General features: G+C 36.3%; 1 protein-coding gene across 1 annotated transcript in view; it reads left to right on the top strand.

Moving 5' to 3' along the window:
- The window catches only part of DNAH8 (dynein axonemal heavy chain 8), a 313,373-nt gene that overhangs the window by 12,987 nt on the left and 279,415 nt on the right, over window positions 1-20,971 (top strand). Inside the window, exons 5-9 of the mRNA XM_053671408.1 lie at window positions 1,699-1,875; window positions 4,161-4,274; window positions 10,590-10,697; window positions 12,478-12,579; window positions 17,723-17,869. Of these exons, the coding sequence (XP_053527383.1) occupies window positions 1,699-1,875; window positions 4,161-4,274; window positions 10,590-10,697; window positions 12,478-12,579; window positions 17,723-17,869 (648 nt within the window). The remainder of the gene's footprint in view (window positions 1-1,698; window positions 1,876-4,160; window positions 4,275-10,589; window positions 10,698-12,477; window positions 12,580-17,722; window positions 17,870-20,971) is intronic.

Below are 20,971 nucleotides of genomic sequence, written 5' to 3'. Positions count from 1 at the left end.
CAGACCATTGATGATATTCAAAAAAATAAAATGAGGCAGCTGATGATGATTCCAACAAAAGATTTTACAGAGTGTTTTGAACAGTGAAAGAGATGCTAGGAGAACTGTGTGCGGTCCCAAGCTGCCTACTTTGAAGGGGACTGAAGTGTCATTGTCCTACATACAGTGTTTCTTGTGTCTTGTATCTTCTTCAGTAAATATCTCTCTTTTTCATGTTACATGGGTATATACTTTCTGGACAGGCCTCAATACATTAACATAGAGAACAGTGCCATTTTTATATTAAATTATTTTATCCATGAACATGGTATATCTCTCCATTTATTTAGGTCTTTTTTTTGTGCTGGAAGTAAGTTTTCTAATTTCCTCCAAAAAGATCTTGCATATATTTTGTTAATCTCTCAATATCTTATCATTGTTATTATTTATTATAGCAAATGCTATAGATTTACATTTTTAGTTACATGGTTTGTAAAAAAATGCTACTGAAATTTATATATATATATATCCAGCAACCTCACTTTTATTAATTGCAAAAGTTTGTCTTTAGATATTCTTGAATGTTTAGAATGTGGTCAACTATGTCAGCTCTGATTATTCCATCTTTGTTTTTTTCATTTCCATTGTTTATCAGAATTCTTTTGTTTACTTAATCTTGTTTTGGGATCTCTATTACCAGGTTGAATGGAAGTGGGTGCTAATAGTGTCAAAGTTGTCTTGTTCTTGGTTTTAAAGTGATATTTTCTAAAATTTCACCCTTAACTGTGTTTGCTATAGATTTTTGGTAGCTAGGCACTACTAGGTTGGCCAAAAAGTCCATTTAGTTTATTTATGTAAAATAAAAGGCACATTTTTCATTTTCACCAATAACCTTACTGATTTGGATATTTTGAGTATGTTGACTATCTCCTGCATGTTATAATGTTGATTATTCTCAATGTGTCAGTTTGATGATCCATATCAACTTCAAGTGGTCTACCTGACCATGGAGCATTGTCCAGTGAGAAATCTCTGGAAAGAAACTTTGGGAGAAGGGAGAGAATTTCAGGGGAAAAGGGGACAGATTCACAGGAACAAGTATAAAGGACTTGTGGACAAAAACTCAGGCAGGGAGGAGATATGAGAGGGAGATAGGGAGCACTAGAGGGGTTAGGCTGGGATGGGAATAAAAGACAGAAAACTGTACTTGAACAATAATTAAATAAATTTTAAAAAATAACTTTGCAAACCACTTTTGACATGTTTGCTCAGTCATAGCACCTTCTCCATACACTGTACAAACCCTTTTTTGTGTTTCATGTATTTTTAACTTTCTTGAAATAATGAAGCATAATATGCCAAAAATGTTATGTATTTTCTTCCATCTTCAATATTAAAAATTCTACACAAAAATGACCAATTTTGATGTTGATATGACAGCTGTCACAATACAGTCTAACAAAATTGTTTCGAATGAAGTTAAAAACAACTAAGTACTATTAGTGCCATTGTACAGAAAAATCTAAAAGAATTTTTTTGCCAACCCAATATTTATCATGTTAAAGAAGTTCTGTTCTAGTCTTAGTTTGCTAACAATTTTTAACATTATTAGGTGTTGAATATCATTTACACTTTTAGCTTCCTTAGAAAAGATGAAAGTAATTAGTTTTTACCAAAAAACCCCCAGCATTTCTATATTCTCTGAATTTTTTATTGTAGGTACTCATTGAGAGTGAGCAGATGAGAAAAGAAGCTGATGACTCAGGTCCACTCACTGAATTGGAGCACTGGAAACGAATGTCAGCCAAATTCAATTATATCATTGAACAGATTAAAGGGTCAAGTTGTAAGGCTGTCATAAATGTGCTTAATGTTGCACATTCCAAACTGTTAAAGGTAAAGGCCTTGTATTTTAAAGTTTGGTATACTTCAGAACAACCAACTGGAAAATTACCCTTCTTGAACTGTTTCTTTGCATCATATATGGAAATCGTATGTTCAGAAGTATTAAACTTTGAGTAATGCTTTCTCATATACTACAATTACTTTCAGAAGAAGAAAAGGTATAGAAATGAAGATTTAGTCTCTAGTATTTTGCACACTAGTTTTAACAGTACTACGGTGGGATGATTACCATTCATTTTTAAATTGTTTTTGAAATTGTAAATCAACAGAGGCTCATTGAGGAAAGAACTACTTAGAAAGTCAAAAGCAAAAATGCCCTCTTGTCATACATCTCATTTCCAGTATTTTACCTTTTTTTCTAGAGGTCATCTGTATTAACAGTTTCGTTTGATTCTTTCTAGGTCCTTTCCCTTTTTTTAACTCTTCCTTAAAAAGTATATATTTATAATAAAATATTTTAAAAATTATCTCTATAACAAATAATAAATGATTTTTTTGGGTAAAAGATTTAAACAGTATGAATGAAAGAAATGTCTCTTTTTTAAAATTAAATTTATCAGGGTAACATTACATAAGTTTCAAGTATTCAATTCTATACTACATCATCTGTATATTGCATTGTGTACTCACCACCCAAAGTCTAGTCTCCTTCCGAACCCCTATGTTTGACCCCTTTATCTACTTCATCCTCCCACCTCCATGCCTTCTGATAACCACCATACTGTTGTGTATGTCTGAGTTAAAACGTATTTCTCTCAATCAAACATCCTCCCAAACCATAACTCCTGTTCCTGAATGGTAAGCGTATAAAGACAATCAGTTTTCTATTGGTTGGTTTTATTAATACATTTTCTGTGATATTTTTATATTACTATACTACATACATACATATGAAGTTACATAGTTTTGTAATTTGTAATAGTTTCTACTACATAGTTTCTATTACATATTACATAGTTTCTATTTTTTATAACGTAGTGTCATATTGGATTGCTCTTCAACGCCCTTTCCCCCAAGTAGTTATGGTAGAGAGTTATGCCTGTAATCAAGCTATGTAGTTTTCCAGAATGTTAATGTACCTGGTTTTTATCTAGTTATCTTCCTATTTAAAGACAAACAGGAAAGGCAGTTTTCTTTCTTTTTTCCCCCCAACTCTCTTGGAAAATAATTTACATACTATTTATTTATCCAATTTAAAATGTACAGTTTAGTGGTTTTTATAAGTGGAATCATTTTACTGGTTTCTTTCACTTAGCATGTTCCCAAAGTTTACCCATGTTGTAGCATGCATCAGCACACCTTTCTTTTCACAGCTGAATAGTATTCTGTTGCAGATGATAACCATATTTTGGTTATCAGTTTATGGACATTTGGATTATTTCCACTTTTTGACTGTTGTGAAGAATGCTGCTCTGAACATTTGTATACATTTTTGCATGGAGATAAGGTGTAGAGGCAGATTTCTGGGTCAGATGCTAACTCTGTTTAATTTTTTGAGGAAAATTGTTTCTTTTCTATATGTTCACAAACATTGCTGCAGTTAAAACTTCTATATGCGTACATGAGAGTATTTGCTGAGGGTGTATACTCCACAACTTTTTAAATACTATGAGTTGAAATTTTTTCTTCCAATCTGACATGTGAAAAATGGCTTGTTGTGTTTGCCTTTTGTTTATTAATAGTGAAGTTGGTCATTTTTTAGAGTTTGTTGGCTATTTGCATTTCTTCTCTTGTGAATAGGTTGTTTCTATCTTCCCCCCATTAAAAAATTCAGAAATTATTTGGTATTATTATAGGAGTTCTTTATTACTATTGCTATTAATCAGTTGTTATGTATGTTGAATAAGACAATACACCATAATCCCTTAGCATCTCTCCACATTCTTGCTGAATATGAAAAGTTCACTTTGCTGATAAGGAATATTTTCCTGAAATGATGTTCTGTTTCATAACCTGACCCATACTTGAATTCCCAGAATAATATAAATAGCTAACCTAGAAAAATTCACTCCAAGTAGAAGCAGATCCAGTTTAAGCCTATGGACAGGATGTTAATTACAAATAGAATGAATCTTCAGTTTTAGTACATCATTTAAGGTGTTTATAACTTTAATCTTAAATAATATACTAGAAAGATATATCAATCACCTATAAGGAGCTACTATTTTAGTATATATCTGTATATATGATTAGGGAAGACAGCTTGAATTTCTTGACTAAACTTTAGCACACTCATATTTGGATGTGTTACAGAATTCATATATTTTTTTTCTTAGAATTGGCGTGACTTGGATGCAAGAATCACAGATACAGCAAATGAATCAAAAGATAATGTCAGATATTTGTACACTCTAGAAAAAGTATGTCAACCTCTCTATAATTATGATCTAGTAAGTACACTTTTAAGAGTATAGTTTAAAACTTACTGCATTTAAAAATAACTTACTATGTGTGTGTGGGGAAACTTATACTGCAGAAAAGTTACTTCAAAGCTGTATTTTCCTATTACATATCTATAATGAAGTAAAACTATATTTATTATTTTAACCCACATTTAAATATATAGTATTATCATAAGTATGGCCTTATTTGAGAATTAAATAAGATAAATGTATTCATTTTCCATTATTTCTGTTCTTTAGAAGCAAGTCAGGAAGGCCAGTGCACACTCAGGAGAAGGGGATTATAGGAGAGTGTGAATACCATGAGGATGGAGATTATTGGGACCATCTTAGAGGCCACCTACCAGATTAGAGATTAGGAAATCAAAACTCATGATATCACAGTGACTTTACCAGCATCACTCAGTGAATCAGTGATGCAGGACAGGACCCCTCTGCTAGTTACTAACCTACTATAATATTTCCTTATAGGAAAGTTCCTTTGAAGGACATATTAACACTACCATTTGCTTTTATTTTTTCTAGAGTTTGTATTAGTTTTTGATTCTAAAACTATCTGACATTTCATAATGTTTTATATGAAATACAAAAAGTAAAAAAAGTCTTACTATATTTTTAGGGGGAAATCAAAGAAACTAGTATTTGTTGAGAACTTAGGGCACTTGTAGTTTTAAAGATGTCCACAGTCTTGAGATCCCTGGCCCTTTGTTTTGGCATTGTAGCCATTTCCATATGTTTTCATTCTATATTCACATCACTCCTCATTTCAAAGATCAGAAAAATGAGCTTGTGCTTTTCTAAAAGTGTAAGTGGCGGGACTGTATTTGAATCCAGCACTCTTTGGCATTATGGGTTGTATTTTCTCCCACTTCACTATGCTGCCTCTTCAAGGTATTCTCCAAATTTAAATGCTCTCAAAATAATGTTTATATTAGTATCTAACACACATGTTCAGCATTCTCCATTCTAATTTTTGAAGAGCTAGTCAAATCTTCCACATACATGGCACCATTGGCCATATGGCATGGTTGACCTGCCATTCTGGAGGTAGGTTGAGTGCTAGTTTTCTACTAGAAGCAGGGAAAGGAGAAGAGTCTGTGTTCCACATCACTTAGATTTGGAGAAGAGGGATGTGTAAGGGCAGTTCATACCCATCCCTAGAGGGTATTTGTAGCCAATAAATTTAATGTGGGTGGGGAGGGAAAGGTGGATTGAGAGTCCTGGGAAGGTGCAATTCTTACTGCCATATGGGAATCCATCATCCATCAGGAAGCCCCATGAAAGGAAAGGAAGGCTTCTCAGAAGCAGTCTTGTAATTGATTCTGTAAAGAGATGATGGATTCTTATTTATAATTTGTTGTTTACAAAGAAGAGTTATGACTTCCTTAAACTTCACTCTCTATTCACTTCTCCCTCTAGTACCAGCAACTGGACTTCTGTTGGGAACCTCTTTAAGACCTGTTTTACATAAGAACATCTTAGGTGCTTCTGTGTATGCAACCATGAGTAAAAAAATCCAGGTCATGTGGTGATAGAGAAATATGGGTGTTGTTTGGGGTGTTGTTTGGCTCACTATAGCTCCAGTACTCAATTCCTACCTTTGTAACATATGCAATTAAAATTTTTCTAAGAGAATTAAACTTATCATATCACAAGCATTTGGGGTTACTCACAGGAGTTGAAGAATCAAATATTAAATACACATATGTAACACCTACTGTAGGAGGACTACTTACAAGTGGCTCTTGATGTAAAAAATAATGTTGATATTTGTAAAATCTGGCGATGGGGCTAGATGATCATCAGACAATTATTCTGTATAATTAAAGCTTTTCATTATAAAAGGCAAACTTGGAAAAAAGATAATGCTATTTATTGTTATCGAGACCTCTAAATTCTAAGGTGTACTAATTTCAACTTCTTGGGTCAAGAGATTTGCTTAAATTTATATAATTTTCAAATCTTTTAGTTCTGGTGTTCTTTTCATCCTAGTAATTTGTAAAACTTTGTTCAATTGTTCTAGCTATTGATGCACATTATTATCATTACTATTATTTTATTGTTATTGAGCTTTTTACATTTTCTGATATAGGAATGTTTCAAACATTTTCTTTTGAAATTAGAGAAGTACTAATAGTGAGTCATGTAATTGCTTCCCCCTCAAACACTTACTGTTTTTGTAGTTTCACAAACTCTTTTTTAAAAGATTCTGTTTATTTCTTTTTAGAGAGAGGGGAAGGGAGGGAGAAATATCAGTGTGTGGTTGCCTCTCACATGGCCCCCACCGGGGACCTGACCCACTACCTAGGCATGTACCCTGACTGGGAATCAAACCTGTGACACTTCGGTTTGCAGCCTGCACTCAGTCCATTGGGCTACACCAGCCAGGGCATCACAAATTCTTTTTATCTCATTTTTTTTCATTCATATTAAAAGCAACCAGCAATTTCTGTTTAGTTTATTGCTGTCATTTGAGCAGGAAAAGTGCAGAGCACTCCTGCTTCTGTTTATTGTTGATAAATTTTATGAATTTTATGTTTAATGTTTTATTTTTTCATCCTGGTATTGCACTTCAGGCATATCTTCTATTATATATCTTACATATAAAGTGTGTCTTAGTACTGTGTATAAATAGGTAAGAACTGTGCACTCAAGGAGCTGCTGTTATAAATGATGGTGTTTAAAATTCAGATGAAGGGCATTTTACCGATGGATCCGTTTGATGCTATCCTTACGCTTTCCTCATTGGAGCTAGGGGCACTTTGTAGACTTGCCTTATTGAGGTTGCAAGGACTCCTTCTGGGCACATTTTTAGATTAGAGTCTTTTAAAAAAAATCTACAGATAACACATATAATACGAATTCTGACATAATAAAATTAACTATAAAATAATGTTAATTTTCATAAACCACATACAATTGATTTAATCATCTCATAGTATACCTCATACCTAGGAGGTGTAGTACATGAATTATTAGTTCTTCCTGGTTTTATATATTCCATCACCATTTAAAAAATCTTTTATGTATTTTATATTATTCTAACAATTGAAAGCGTGCTCCTTGAGGGCAATCATGGCGATGACCTTCTCTGTTCTTTCATCATGAGTTGCATCACAGTGAAAGCAGGTGTCAAAAATCTGAGTCACGAAGCTGTGGTTATTTTGCAGTCTTGGCATCTCGATCAAGGTTCTTCTCTACCTCTCTGCTTTCTTATGTACAGAATGGGAATAATAATATACTGTATTTTGTTTTATAGGTTCTAAAACTTTAAAAAAAATTTTAACATCTCTCAGAGCACATCTTACAGTCAGTCCAGGTTTATGAATCATTGTAGATGTGAATTGACACCCTCTTAGATTATTAGTTCTCTCCTTGAGCAGTAGCACTGGCTTTGTTTTGCTTTTTTTACAACTGGTGTGAATCAGACTGCAGTGAAGGAGAACCAGCTTGTGGTACAAATTTCCAGGGGAATTTATTTTCTCTCCATCTGCAAGAAGTAGGATTGGGACATAGAAGTTTTGTTCCTATCTTTTTCTCCAGAGCTCCTCTGTTTCATGCTTACCTTTACAGAGGTGGTGTAGCCATTTGGTAGCTTGGTTTTATGTGGGAGTGAGATGACCTATCTTGGGCGTTTTTCTCCCCTTTTCAGTATTATGTAAAGTAATGGTACAGTCTTGCAGTGAAGTCTTAGGTGTGATATAATCAAATCTACCTTAAATGGTCATTGTTGGCATAAATTAAGATACTAGGTGAAGCTCTTTGCCTAGTGCCTGGCTCATAGTAAGCATTCAGTAGACATTAGTGATTGTTTGATCTGTGTTTACATTTGTCCTGCTCTTCTCTGTGATTTCTGCTTGTTTTACTTGTTTGTGTGCATCACTTCCATTCTGCCATGACCTCCTCCGGAATGAGTTTCTCATGTTTGGATTTCGCCCAGTATTCTCAGAACCTAGTGGCACTTAGTATAAGTACTGAAAGGTGAATTGAACTGAACACATGGAATGAGTTCTAGTCTAATCTCTGCTTTTACCTAGATTTCTAATGTAAGTCATTGTACCCCTGAAGGCATCAGTTTCTTCATCTTTAAAAAGAGCAATTTGAACTATTAATCCTTAAAATTACTTTATCTGTAAAATTTTATTTATTTTTATTTTTTAAATTTAAAAAAATTTTTTTTATTGATTATGCTGTTACAGTTGTTCTATTCCCCCTTTCATTCCCCTCCACCCTACCCCCCCATCCCCACCATTACCCCCCCTTTAGTTTATGACCATGTGTCTCAAGTCCTTTAGATTCTATATTTCCCATGCTATTCTTGCCCCCCCTTCTATTTTCTATCTACTGTCTATGCTACTTATTTTCTGTACCTTCTCCCCCTTCTCCTCCTCCCACTCCCCTGTTACTAACCCTCCTTGAGATCTTCATTTCTATGTTTCCACTCCTGATCTAGCTGTCCTTTTAGTCTGCTTTCGTTTTAGGTGTGGTTGTTAATAACTGTGAGTTTGTTGTCCTTTCCCTGTTCATGTTTCTTTAACTTCTTTTTCTTAGGTAAGTCCCTTTAACATTTCATATAATAAGGGCTTGGTGATGATGAACTCCTTGAATTTGATCTTATCTGAGAAGCACCTTATCTGTCCTTCCATTCTAAATGAAAGTTTTGCTGGATAGAGCAATCTTGGTTGTAGGTCTTTGGATTTCATGACTTGGAATACCTCTTTCCAGCCCCTTCTTGCCTGTAAGGTCTCTTTTGAGAAATCAGCTGACAGTCTGATGGGGACTCCTTTGTAGGTGACTGTCCCCTTAGCTCTTGCTGCTTCTAGGATTCTCTCCTTCATTTTAATCTTGGCTAATGTAATGATGATGTGCCTTGGTGTGTTCCTTCTTGGGTCCAACTTCTCTGGGACTCTCTGAGCTTGCTGGATTTCCTGGAAGTCTATTTCCTTTGCCAGATTGTGGAAGTTCTCCTTTATTATTTGTTCAAATAAGTTTTCCACTTGTTGCTGTTCCTCTTCCCCTTCTGGTACCCCTATAATTCGGATGTTGGAGCGTTTAAAGGTGTCCTGGAGGTTCCTAAGACTCTCCTCCTTTCTTTGAATTCTTGCTTCCTGACTCTTTTCTGTTTGGCCATTATTTGCTTTCTTCTGGTCCACTCCATTGATTTGAGTCCCAGTTTCCTTTTCATTGCTATTGGTGTCCTGTGCAATTCCATTCATTTCAATTAGTTTCGCCTTCATATATTTGTCTAATTTGTGGCTATAATCAACCAGTTCTGTGAGGATCCTGATGACCAGTGTTTTAAACTGTGCGTCTGAGAGTTTTGCTATTTCTTCATCGCTTAGATCTATGGGCTCTGGGGCTTTGAGATCTTCTTGTGACATTTTTGGTCTGTTCCTGCCCTTTGAGTGTGAGAAGCGGCGCCTTGGACTCCCAGGTCACTGGGTTGTGATGCTGTATGTGGGGGCGTGGTCAGAGCAGGGAAATGGCGACCCCCTCTGCTGTTTCTCACAGCTGGGTGAGGAGCAGCGTCTTAGGTGGTTCACCTGGGCCAGGCCACTCAGAGTCGCTGGGTTATGACGCTGTATGTGGAGGTGGGGTCAGAGCAGGGAGATGGCGGCGCTCTCCACTGCCGCTTACCACGGGGACCCGCGGCCCCGGTCCAACCGCCCACTCCCTCACCTGTCCACCCACGCGCAAATGCGGGACCACAGTCAACATGCAGCACCACTCCCCCGCTGTCTCCCCGGCGGTCGCTTGCCTGGTTGCTCCGTCGGTCGCTCACTAGGTCCAACCCTACGCCTGGATTCCATGCGCCTGAGTCCCTCTGACCGAGTTTTCCTGTGCAACCCTGCTTCACCGGCCGCTGGTTTCACCCCTTACCGGTCAGGCTGAAGAATTTGTTGTTAATGGACTTCCGAAAAGTTCAATTTTCCGTGTTCTGGCTGTGTTTTCTGTTACTAATATTTAGTTGTCTCTAAACTTGGTTGTGTGAGAAGGCACGGCACATCCACCTATGCCTCCATCTTGGCGGAAGTCTAAAATTTTATTTTTAAATAAGCAATAATAATACCAGATTCTCTTTATCCAGTTTCTCCTGTTTCCATCTTGAATTCACTTGGCACATTTATGAAAACTGATGTTCTTTTTCTGTTCCAGGATCCAGTCTAGGATACCACATTGCATTTAGTGAAATTTGACTTTAAGATTAAAATTGTATATGTTTAGAGTTTTGAATGATACAGGTTATTGGCTATTAAACTTATAACTATATAATGGAATTCACTTAACATATTTCAATTTTAGGTTTCCATGGCACATGGAATACAAAATTTAATTAATGCCATCAGGATGATACACAGCGTTTCAAGGTATTATAATACCTCAGAGAGAATGACCTCATTATTTATCAAGGTAAGTTTTCAAGGGAAGGAGTCACACATATAACTCTAAAAAAGGTAACACTGCTATTTCTGTCCTACATTAAGATTTCTAGTTTCATATTATTGTTAACATTTTTCAGTATTATGGATCAACAAGCATTAAGTCTAAAGTCTAAGTAGCATCTGTTTCTTTGGTTACCTCTGTTGTATCGTGGATTTAGTAGTTCTTTTGCTGAAAAAAATTCTCAAGTGGTTCTTTCTGAGAGGGTCTGTGTGTGGTGAGCTTCCCGAATTCATGCATATCTGAAGATAGCTTCATTTTGTAGTACCGCTCGAATATTAGTTTGACTGGAATTCTAAGTTCCGTGTAATTTTCTCCTGGAACTTTGAAGATATTGTCTACTGTACAGTATTGTTGATGAGAAACTTGATGCTAATCTTACTGCTTTTCCTGTGTAGGAAACCTGTTGTATTCTCCCAAGAAGCTTTTAGGATTTTTTCCTTTATCTTTGAACTTCTAAAATTTCAGTGATAGTTTCTTTTTATATTTATCTTGTTTTATAGTTGCTGGGTTGCTTCAATCCAAAGACTTTTGTCTCCTTCGTTACTGGGAAATTACCTATTTTGCCTTTGATTATTCCTTACCCACCTGTTTAGTTTATTCTCATCCCTTGAATATAACATCCATTTCTCTTAACTATTTTTGGGGGCCTACCTTTGTCCTTTAACCCTTCGGCTCACTCATGTGTTCTTTACTTCTGTCCCAATTGCTGGTCAGTCCATCAAGAGATAAAAGTTTGACAATAAAAATATCAATTTCCATGTTCTCTAGTTGTTCTCATGAGACAAAATGTTCTCATAGCTTTCTCATGAATTAATTTGGTTAATAAAATATATTTTAAAAGACTTTACATATATCTTTTCTGTATGTCCTGTCTATTGAGTTTAATGCCTGTGTTACCATGTTTGTTTTCTTCAGTTGCTTAGGATTCTGGGTTGTCTGGCCATCTTTGTATTTGAGAATCCTAATATACTTTTGTGCTGTTTCTTGTAGGGGATGGGTGTAACTTAGGTTGGGAGGGGAATGTGAATAGCATTTCTCTGATATATCCTCCTTGTGTGCAGTAGCTACCTGGGGCACAGCCACACCTCTCCAAGACTGTAGTGTGTTCACACTTAGGGCTTTGTCCTTTTAGCGTGTCCCTTTGCCTGCTATACAAGTTGCTCCAAATTCGGTGTGCATGGTTTCACCTGAAGCTTCCCTCACATCAACTCCCATCTTGAAAGTTTCCCATAATTGTTTTACCTTCACAATAACCTCTACAAATGGGTTCTGGTTTTCCTAGTACCCCCTCCCACACCTTTTTTTCCTATTGATTTGATCTCACACTTGACATATTTTAGAAATTTTCTAAAATTTCTGTGTGTCAGCTTGCCATCTTGATCTAACCTTCAGATCAGTTATATAGCTATCTCGATTTTTTTCACTATTTTGGAGGATGTGAAAGGTGGTTGATTTGGTATTTGATTTGCATGTTGAAGGACAGCGAAGAATCACAGAGGAGAAATAGACAAGTGGAAAATACAGTTGATTTTGAAATTTATGGCCCCAATTACATTGACTTACATGTTGTAGGTAATCATGACTTTGGGTTATCTTTTATTTTGACAAGAATGTGTATTTGTTTATGTTTTATATACTGTGATTAATTCATTCCATAAGTTTACTATTTATCATTTTTATGCTTGCAATTTTAAGAAATTGAAAATTTTTATTTCCCTATTTTTGGGGGGACTAATATTTATTCTAGGTAACAAATCAAATGGTGACAGCTTCTAAAGCCTATATTACTGATGGAGGAATTAACCATGTGTGGGATCAGGAAACACCACTCGTACTAAAGAAAATTCAGGTTTGTTTAAGTATTTTTATTTTCATAAAGTAAAGGTTCCACTATCTGGCCCAATTTTGTTTATTTTGTTCATGCCATGTTTACAACGATGTAAACTGTTGGCATGTTAATTTTGATAAGACTTTGAACAGAGTAGCATGGGAATATGATAATTAAAATTGTCCACTTATATTTATGTTTAGTGCCCTTTTTAGGGTATATTTTAATCCCCATATTCTCTATGGACGCCTTTATCAAACACCTCTTGTGTGCCATTTTATATACTCTTGTCCCCACCTCTCATTCCAATGCCTGTTCATTTTATTTTCTTGCCTTTTTGCACTGACCAAGACTGCCCTACATTCTTAAATAGACATGGGGACAGTTGGCATCTGATTTTTTAAAAGATTTTATTTATTTATCTTTAGAGGGGAAGGGAAGGAGAGAGGGAGAGAAATATCAATGTATGGTTGCCTCTCGTGGGTCCCTTGCTGGGAACTGGCCTGCAACCCATGCATGTGCCCTGACTGGGAATCGAACTGTAGTTGTTTGGTTCACAGGCCTATGTTCAATCCACTGAGCTACTCCAGCCAGGGCGGCATCTGATTTTGATAGAATGTTTCTAGCATTTTTCTGTTTAGCCTGATGCTTTTGTATGTTTTTAATATACTGTTGATTACACTAATGTAATTTTATGTCTAGTTTTAGTGCTAGGACTTTTTTTTTAAGTTATGAATGAGTTTTGAAAAAAATTTCTGCACATATTTTTTGAGATGCTTATAAGATTTTTCTCCTGAATCTGTTAATGTGGTGGATGAAATTTTGGGGGTTTTTAAAATGAAACAATCTAATATCCATAGGATACACTTGAGTTGGTCTCAGTATCATAACTTCCTTTTAAACACTCAAATTCAGTTTGCTACAGTTCTGTTTAGGATTTTTCAGAGCAATATTAATGAGGGAGATAGATTATAATTTTCCTTCCTCAGACTGTCCTTAAGGAATGAGTAGGGGGAGGGGAGGGGAAGAAAGTATTCCCCTTTTCTATTCTATGGAAAAGTTTGGAGAAAATTAAAATGATCTGTTTTATAAAAGTCTGAAAGAAATGACCAGTCCAGGAAGGTTCCATCTAGAAATGGTTATTGGCTGTCTTCATGTGCTAGTTCCTGAGCTTTGTAGAGCCAAGGCACAAGGCTGGGACTAGGAGATAGAGCCAGTAAGAATGCCCACTGCCCTCTACCAACGATGTAAACTGTTGTGCTTTGACCACTGGAACTCTGGAGGGTAGAAGGAGTTGTCAGAGGAAACAAAGAATGAAGAATTATAATTAGAATAGTTTCTCTTGCTGAAAATACCTGATTCTAAACACTGGAAAAACCAGGATCATTGTGTAATTCTTGGAGTTGGCCGTATATGATACGTAGTACACAGAGACAGACCAAAGCAGCTCATAAAGCAGTGGTTTGAAAACATCACCAGAAGTACTTGGTGAGCCAATAAAGGAAGGAGCTAGTGACTGCCACACTTGTATTAAAAAAGCTTATGAAATGCACCCGGTGGACAGCTAGAGACTACCACCCTGTCCCTGCACAGCTGATCCTCCACGGAGGGTGAATGTTGTTGGTCAGTGGTCACAGCCAGCCCTTGCAGCTGACTGGCCTGGGTATGTTCCTCCCATTGATCTGCCAACAGCAGCTAAGGCTTGGTTACAAGAGAAGGGTATACACAGCCCATACAAAGAGTGCACCTCAAGTACCCTGCTTGGGTGATAGGGGAGGCTCTGCCACTGGACCCTTCAGGACACCTACTACATTGGACCATGCTACCAAGACAGGGAGTCAAAGTAGCTCTACCATAATACATAGAAACAAACACAGGGAGGCTGCCAAAATGAGGAGACAAAGAAACATGGCCCAAATGAAAACACAGATCAAAATTCCAGAAAAAGAACTAAACAAAATGGAGATAAGCAATTTATCAGATGCAGAGTTCAAAACACTGATTATAAGGATGTTCAAGGAATTCAAGAAGTGAAGACTTCAAGACCATAAAAAAGATTCAGTCAGAAATGAAGGTTACATTAATTGAAATAAAGAACAATTTATAGGAAACATCAGTAGAGTGGATGAAGCAGAGAACCAAATCAATGGTTTGGGACATAGGAAGCAAAATCAACCAGTGAGAGTAGCAGGAAGAAAAAAGAATCTAAAATATCTAGGATAGAGTAAGGAGCCTATGGGGCAACTCCAAGCATTCCAACATTTGCATCATAGGGCTACCAGGAGGAGAAGAGAAACAGGAAGAAATTGGAAATCTATCTGAAAAAATAGTGAAAGAAAACTTCCCTAATTCAGTGAAGAAAATAGACATACAAATTCAGGAAGCACAGAGAGTCCCAAACAATATGTATGCAAAGAGGCCCACTCCAAGACACATCATTATTAAAAGGCCAAAGGTTGAAGATAAAGAGAGACTCTTAAAAGCAATAGAAAAAAGTTAGTTCCTAGAAGGTTGCCAAATGGGAGAGAGGAGGGAGAGAATGAGTGAAGAGGTGAGGGGATTAAGAAGTACAAATAAGTAGTTACAGAATAGCCCTATGTATGTAAAGTACAGTATTGGAAATGGAGTAGCCAAATAACTTGTATGCATGATCCATGGACATGAACAATGGTGGAGGATTGCCTGAGGTAGTAGGGGGCTCTGGGTGGAGAGGCACAAAGGGGAAAATAACAGGACAACAACTGTAATAGCATAATCAATAAGATATAACTATAAAAATAAAAATGTAAAGAGAAAATATAAAAAAGGACCAGCCAGAAATGAAGAATACAAAAACTGAAATGAAGAATATATTACAGGGAATCAACAGTAGAGTAGATGAAGTAGAGACTGAATCAGTGATATTGAAAATAAGGAGACAGAAAACACCCAATCAGAACAGGAAAAAAAAGAATCCCCCCAAAAGAGGATGCTATAAGGAGACTCTTGGACAACTTCAGTTGTACCAAAATTCATTGCATGCTGGTACTGGAAGGAGAAGAGAAAGGAATTGAAAACCTATTTGCAAGAATAATGATAGAGCTCTGGCTGGTGTAGCTCAGTTGGTTAGAGTGTTGTCCTGTAACTGAAGGGTTGTGGATTAAATTCTCAGTTAGAGCACATACCTAGGTTGCTGGTTTGGTCCCAGGTCCAGATGGGTACAATCCCTGGTCTGGGCATGTGCAGTCTCCAATCCAGGTGTGTACAGAAGGCAACCAGTCCATGTTTCTCTCTTCCTTTCTTCCTTCCTTTCTCTCTCTCTAAAAAAAAAATAAGTAATGGATAAAATGGTCTTGGGTGAAAAAAAATTATATGATGGAAAACTTCTCTAACTTGGTGGGGGAAATAGACATACAAGTCCAGGAAGTACAGAGAATACCAAACAAAATGAAGGGCCACCTAGACACATCATAATTAAAATGCCAGAAGTTAAAGACAAAGAGAGAATCTTAAAAGCACCAGGAGAAAAGCAGTTTGTTACCTACAAGGGTGCTCCTATAAGACTGTCAACTGATTTGTCAACAGAGACTTTGCAGGCTAGAAAGAACTGGCATGAAATACTCAAAGTGATGAAAAACAAAGACCTACAACTAAGATTGCCCAGAAAAACTATCATTTAGAAGGACAGATAAAGAGATATACAGACAAGAAAAAAATAAAGGAGTTTAACTTATTTAAGAAGAAGAAAAAAGGTAAAAATATGAACAATAAAATGGCAATAAGTATATATCAACAATTATTTTAAGTGCAAATAGGTTAAACATTTAATCAAAAGACATGGTGGCTGAATGGAGAACAAAACAAGATTCTTACATATAGTTTCCATAACAGACTCTCTTCAGATGGAAAGACATACAGGGAATATAAGTAAAGGGGTGGAAAAATATATTTCATTAAAAACAGAAACAAACAACAAAGCTGTGGTAGCAACACTTACACCAGACAAATTAGACTTTGAAAGAAAGACTATAACGGAGAGATGAAGAACTCATCCGTTCTACTTCTGGGTGTTTTTCCAAAGAAACCCAAAACACTGAATTAAAAAAAACACATATATCCATATGTTAATTTCAACATTATTTACTGTAACCAAGATATGGAAGCAACCTAAGTGTCCATCAAGATGTGAATGGATAAAGTAGTATATATACATATAATGAAATATGACCTAGCCATAAAAAAGATAAAATAATTCCATCTGCAACAACATGGATGGACCTAGAAAGTATTGTGTTCATCCCTGGAACCATGAATGTGTCATGTTAAATGACACATTTAACATATGACAAAAGGGAATTAAGGTTGCAGATGAAATTAAGATGCTAATCACCTGACCTTGAGATGGTAAGATTATCCTGGATTATCTAAGTAAACTTAATCACTTAGTATAATGTTCATCTTTGTTGTAATCAAAAGAATTCTTTATATGAGGAAAAGTCAGAACTAGAAAAATGGCATTATGAAAAAGCTTTAACTGTCCATGGGTGGCTTTGAGAAAGTTTAACGTTTTTGAATTTATTATTATTATGACATGACAGTAATTCCCTACTGGACCTGTAAACATGTCCTTTTTTTAAAGAAAATTTCTACTAGGTTTACTAACCTGGTTGAACTGGTCAGTCGTGGGGCTCTAGTCAAATATTAATATTTCAGCAATGCACTTATCAAAGGCTTTATGATCTCTTTGTGGAGAAATGATGTTTGGATGAGAAATTATAATATTAATGTTTATATACCTGTACATAAAGAATGCTTATTAAAAGTCAGATGCCAACTAAATAAATGGATAGTTGATAGTAGATTGATAGAACTGATGATTTCTAGCCCCCTGGGAGTTCTTATCAGCCATAAAAACATAAAATAGTATATGTCATGCTTTGATAAGGTTAAGAGTTGAGGGAAAATAGTGACTATGAAGAAGATGAAAATACAATGTAAATTAAAAAATACTATTTACAAGCTTTTCAATATGTAGGCAGAGAACTTGAATTTTTAATATTAACAGCAACAGGCCTTGCCGAAAGGCTGATTTGATTATCAGTTCTGTGTGAAGGTAGAATTTTTGAAGTTTTGACTCCTGAACAAATGTCTCACCACGCTTTCTCCCCCTTTTATTTTTTTACAGGATTGCATTTTTCTGTTTAAGGAATATCAAGCATCTTTTCACAAAACAAGGAAACAGATTTTAGAATCTTCAGGGGAAAAATCTTTTGAGGTTTCAGAAATGTATATATTTGGAAACTTCGAGGCTTTCTGCAAAAGGCTGGAGAAAGTAAGCATTGTGCAGTCACAGTATCTGCTCCCAGGCACACTTTTCTGGTTATTTATTACTTTATGTAGCAGTAGTGGGAATTATTGTTCCAGATCTCTTGTGTCACTATTGATATGACTCATTCACTATTACTCACTACATTTTATTATAACTTATTTTTAATTCCTGATTACTGTCTTCTGCCAGATACACAAAAGCTGTTGCAAACTTTCACCTTTCTCCTTCAAATCTACCTCCACCTGTGAAGCTTGGCTTAAAAGCTTCTGCTCGTATTGTATTAGGCTGAGGGAAAATGTGAGATGAAATAAAATGGTGATATCTGGCAGAACCTAGTATTTGTGTCATATTTGGATATGTGTGCCTTTCTTTCTCTAGGCCATTGTATAGCGTGTTATACATAGACAGCGCGTGGGTGATGTATTTGGCTGTGAAGACATGCATTAGAATCTTCTGCACCTTTAATTCATTTACTAATATTGGCTGCAAAGGAGTGTTGTTTTTTTTTTCAGGGTGTATAGGACAGTCCATACTGGTGGCTTCTTGGAGTCATCCTTTGAAAAGCTTACAAAGATATCATTTCAGTACCATTTTCTCCACTTCTCCCACTTCCACCTTGCTAACTCCTTGGGTCCTGTGGGATTTAGCTTTCTGTTTATCATTTGTTATAAGTTGCTGAGGGCAATACCTATAGGTTGAAGTGCATTTCCTGGTCATGTCCAGAAGCCTATTTTTCATTTATAATCCCCTGACACAACCAGGATAGGAAAGTATGGGTGATAAAGAGAACCAAGTTATTCTGTGGGGACTTTCATACATAAGAGGTCTGTTCAGAGATTTCCAGCCATTTAATATGAAAAATAGAGGCATTTATTGAAGAAGATACAAGATACAAAAAATGTTGTACATAGGACAATGATGCCTCAGTCCCCTTTAAAGTAGGTACCTTGGGACCTCACACTGTTCTCCCAATCACCATCAGCTGCCCTGTCATATTTTCCTGAATCTCACTGGTCTGAAATCTCTTCCCTTTCAAAGGTGACTTTAGTTTTCGAAAAATCCAGAAATTGCAGGGCACAAAATCTGGGCTATAGGGGAGTTGAGTCACCTGGGTGATTTGATGTTTTGCCAAAACACTGCACAAGACACGAGGCATCAGAGAGTGTCCTGTTGTGGTGAAGCTGTCATTCAACAATTGCCCATAGATGTGGCCTTCTGAATCATCCGGATAATTTTTGTGGAGGAATGTTCAAGTTTAACGCAAAATTCGATGCAGATTGTAGCCCTAGTCACTCAGTCATTTTGAATGTGACGGTCACACAGTACACATGTTCACTCAACAGCGTTGAGCACCCTCACTGAGTAGTACAGTGAAGTTATCATTGCTCATGCATGTGCATTCCAGTCCACTCTCCTTGGCTGCCAGGTTACATCTGTACTATGCAAACCATTCTTGTTAATGTTAAATAATGGCTGGACTTTTCCCAGACAGACCTTGTATTTCTGTGGGGCTATTTTTTGTTTGTTTCTTTAATAGCTATGTTGGGCTATAATCCACTCATCATACAATTCACCCATTTAAAGTGTGTAAGTCAGCATTTTCTAATGTATTCACAGGGTTATGCAACTATTACTACAACCCAATTTTAGATCACTTTCATTTCCACGGAAAGAAATCCTCTATACATTAGCAGTCACACCCCATGTCCCTCTCTTCCCAGCCCTAAGCAACTATTAATATTCTGCTTATACAGATTTACCTATTCTGGACATTTCATGTAAATGGAGTCTTATGTGTTTTTTTGTTACTGACTTCTTTTACTTAGCATAATGTTTTCAAGGTTCATCTATGTTGTAGCATTCCTTTCTATTGCTGAATAATACTCTGTGTATGGATGTAGTACATTTTATTGATCTGTTCATTAGTTGAAGATTATTTGGGTTGTTGTACTTTTTGGCTGTTATAAACAGTGCTGCTATGAACATTTGCGTGTAGATTTTTGGGTGAACGTATGTTGCCACTCCTGGAGTACACGCATAGGAGTGGAATTGCTAGGCCATGTGGTAACTCTGTTTAACTTTTTGAGGAACTGCCCAACTATTCTTCAGAGAAGCTGCATCATTTCACATTTTCATTAGCAATTTGTGACTTCCAATTTCCCGACATCCTTGTTAGTTCTTGTTATCATCTGTCTTTTTAAATTTAACTATCCTAGTGGGTGTGAAGTGGTATCTTATTGTGGTTTTTGATTTGCATTTCCCTGGTGACTAATGATGTTGAATATATTTTCAAGTACTTACTGCTCATTTCTTTTTTGGAGAAATTTGTATTCAAATTTTTTGCACATTTTATATTTAGTTGTTTGTGTTTGTTATTGTTGAGTTTTAAGAGTTCTTTTTTAAAAAATTGTTGTTCAAGTACAGTTTTCTCTCTTTTCCCCCAGCCTTACCCCCAACTCCAGCCCTCCCCACCTTCTTCCCCCATTTCCACCCCCTCCTTGGTATTGTCCATGTGTCCTTTATGATTGTTCCTGTAAACTCTTCCCCCATTATCCCCTCCACACTCTTCTCTGGTTACTGTCAGCCTGTTCTCAATTTCAATCTCTTTGGCTCTATTTTGCTTGCTTGTTCGTTTTGTAGATTAGGTTCTACTTAATGGTGAGATCATATGGTATTTGTCTTTTATATATTATGGGTTTGAGTCCCTTATCATATATGATTTGCAAATATTTTCTCCTATTCTGTGGATTATGTTCTCATTATCTTGATGGTGTCCGTTGTTTGAAGTGTGATAGTTCTTAATTTTGATGAAGTCTAAGTTAATCAAGTTTTTCTTTTGTTGCTTGTCATTTTGGTGCTATATCTACTAAACTGTTATATGGGGCTGTTTTGTGAACACCAGGGATTTCTTGGGGTTCGAAATCCAATTAGAAGGATAATGACGTGTGTCAAATTAATAAATAGGCCTCACTGGTAAGGACCTGTTCCACAAGGATACTTAATGTTTCTGAATCCAGTAGAGTAGAAACCTGGAGGTGGGTCCTGGTTACTCTTAATTTTTCCAGGAGCCAGAACCCTTACCAGCTTGGGTGCAATTTTATGTTT

The sequence above is a fragment of the Artibeus jamaicensis genome, unplaced genomic scaffold (assembly GCF_021234435.1).
Source record: "Artibeus jamaicensis isolate MK-2021 breed Jamaican fruit bat unplaced genomic scaffold, CSHL_Jam_final contig_1803, whole genome shotgun sequence".
Classification (NCBI taxonomy): Eukaryota; Metazoa; Chordata; class Mammalia; order Chiroptera; family Phyllostomidae; genus Artibeus; species Artibeus jamaicensis.
Note: the sequence above shows the minus strand (reverse complement) of the source record. Positions and strands in the feature narration are given on the sequence as shown.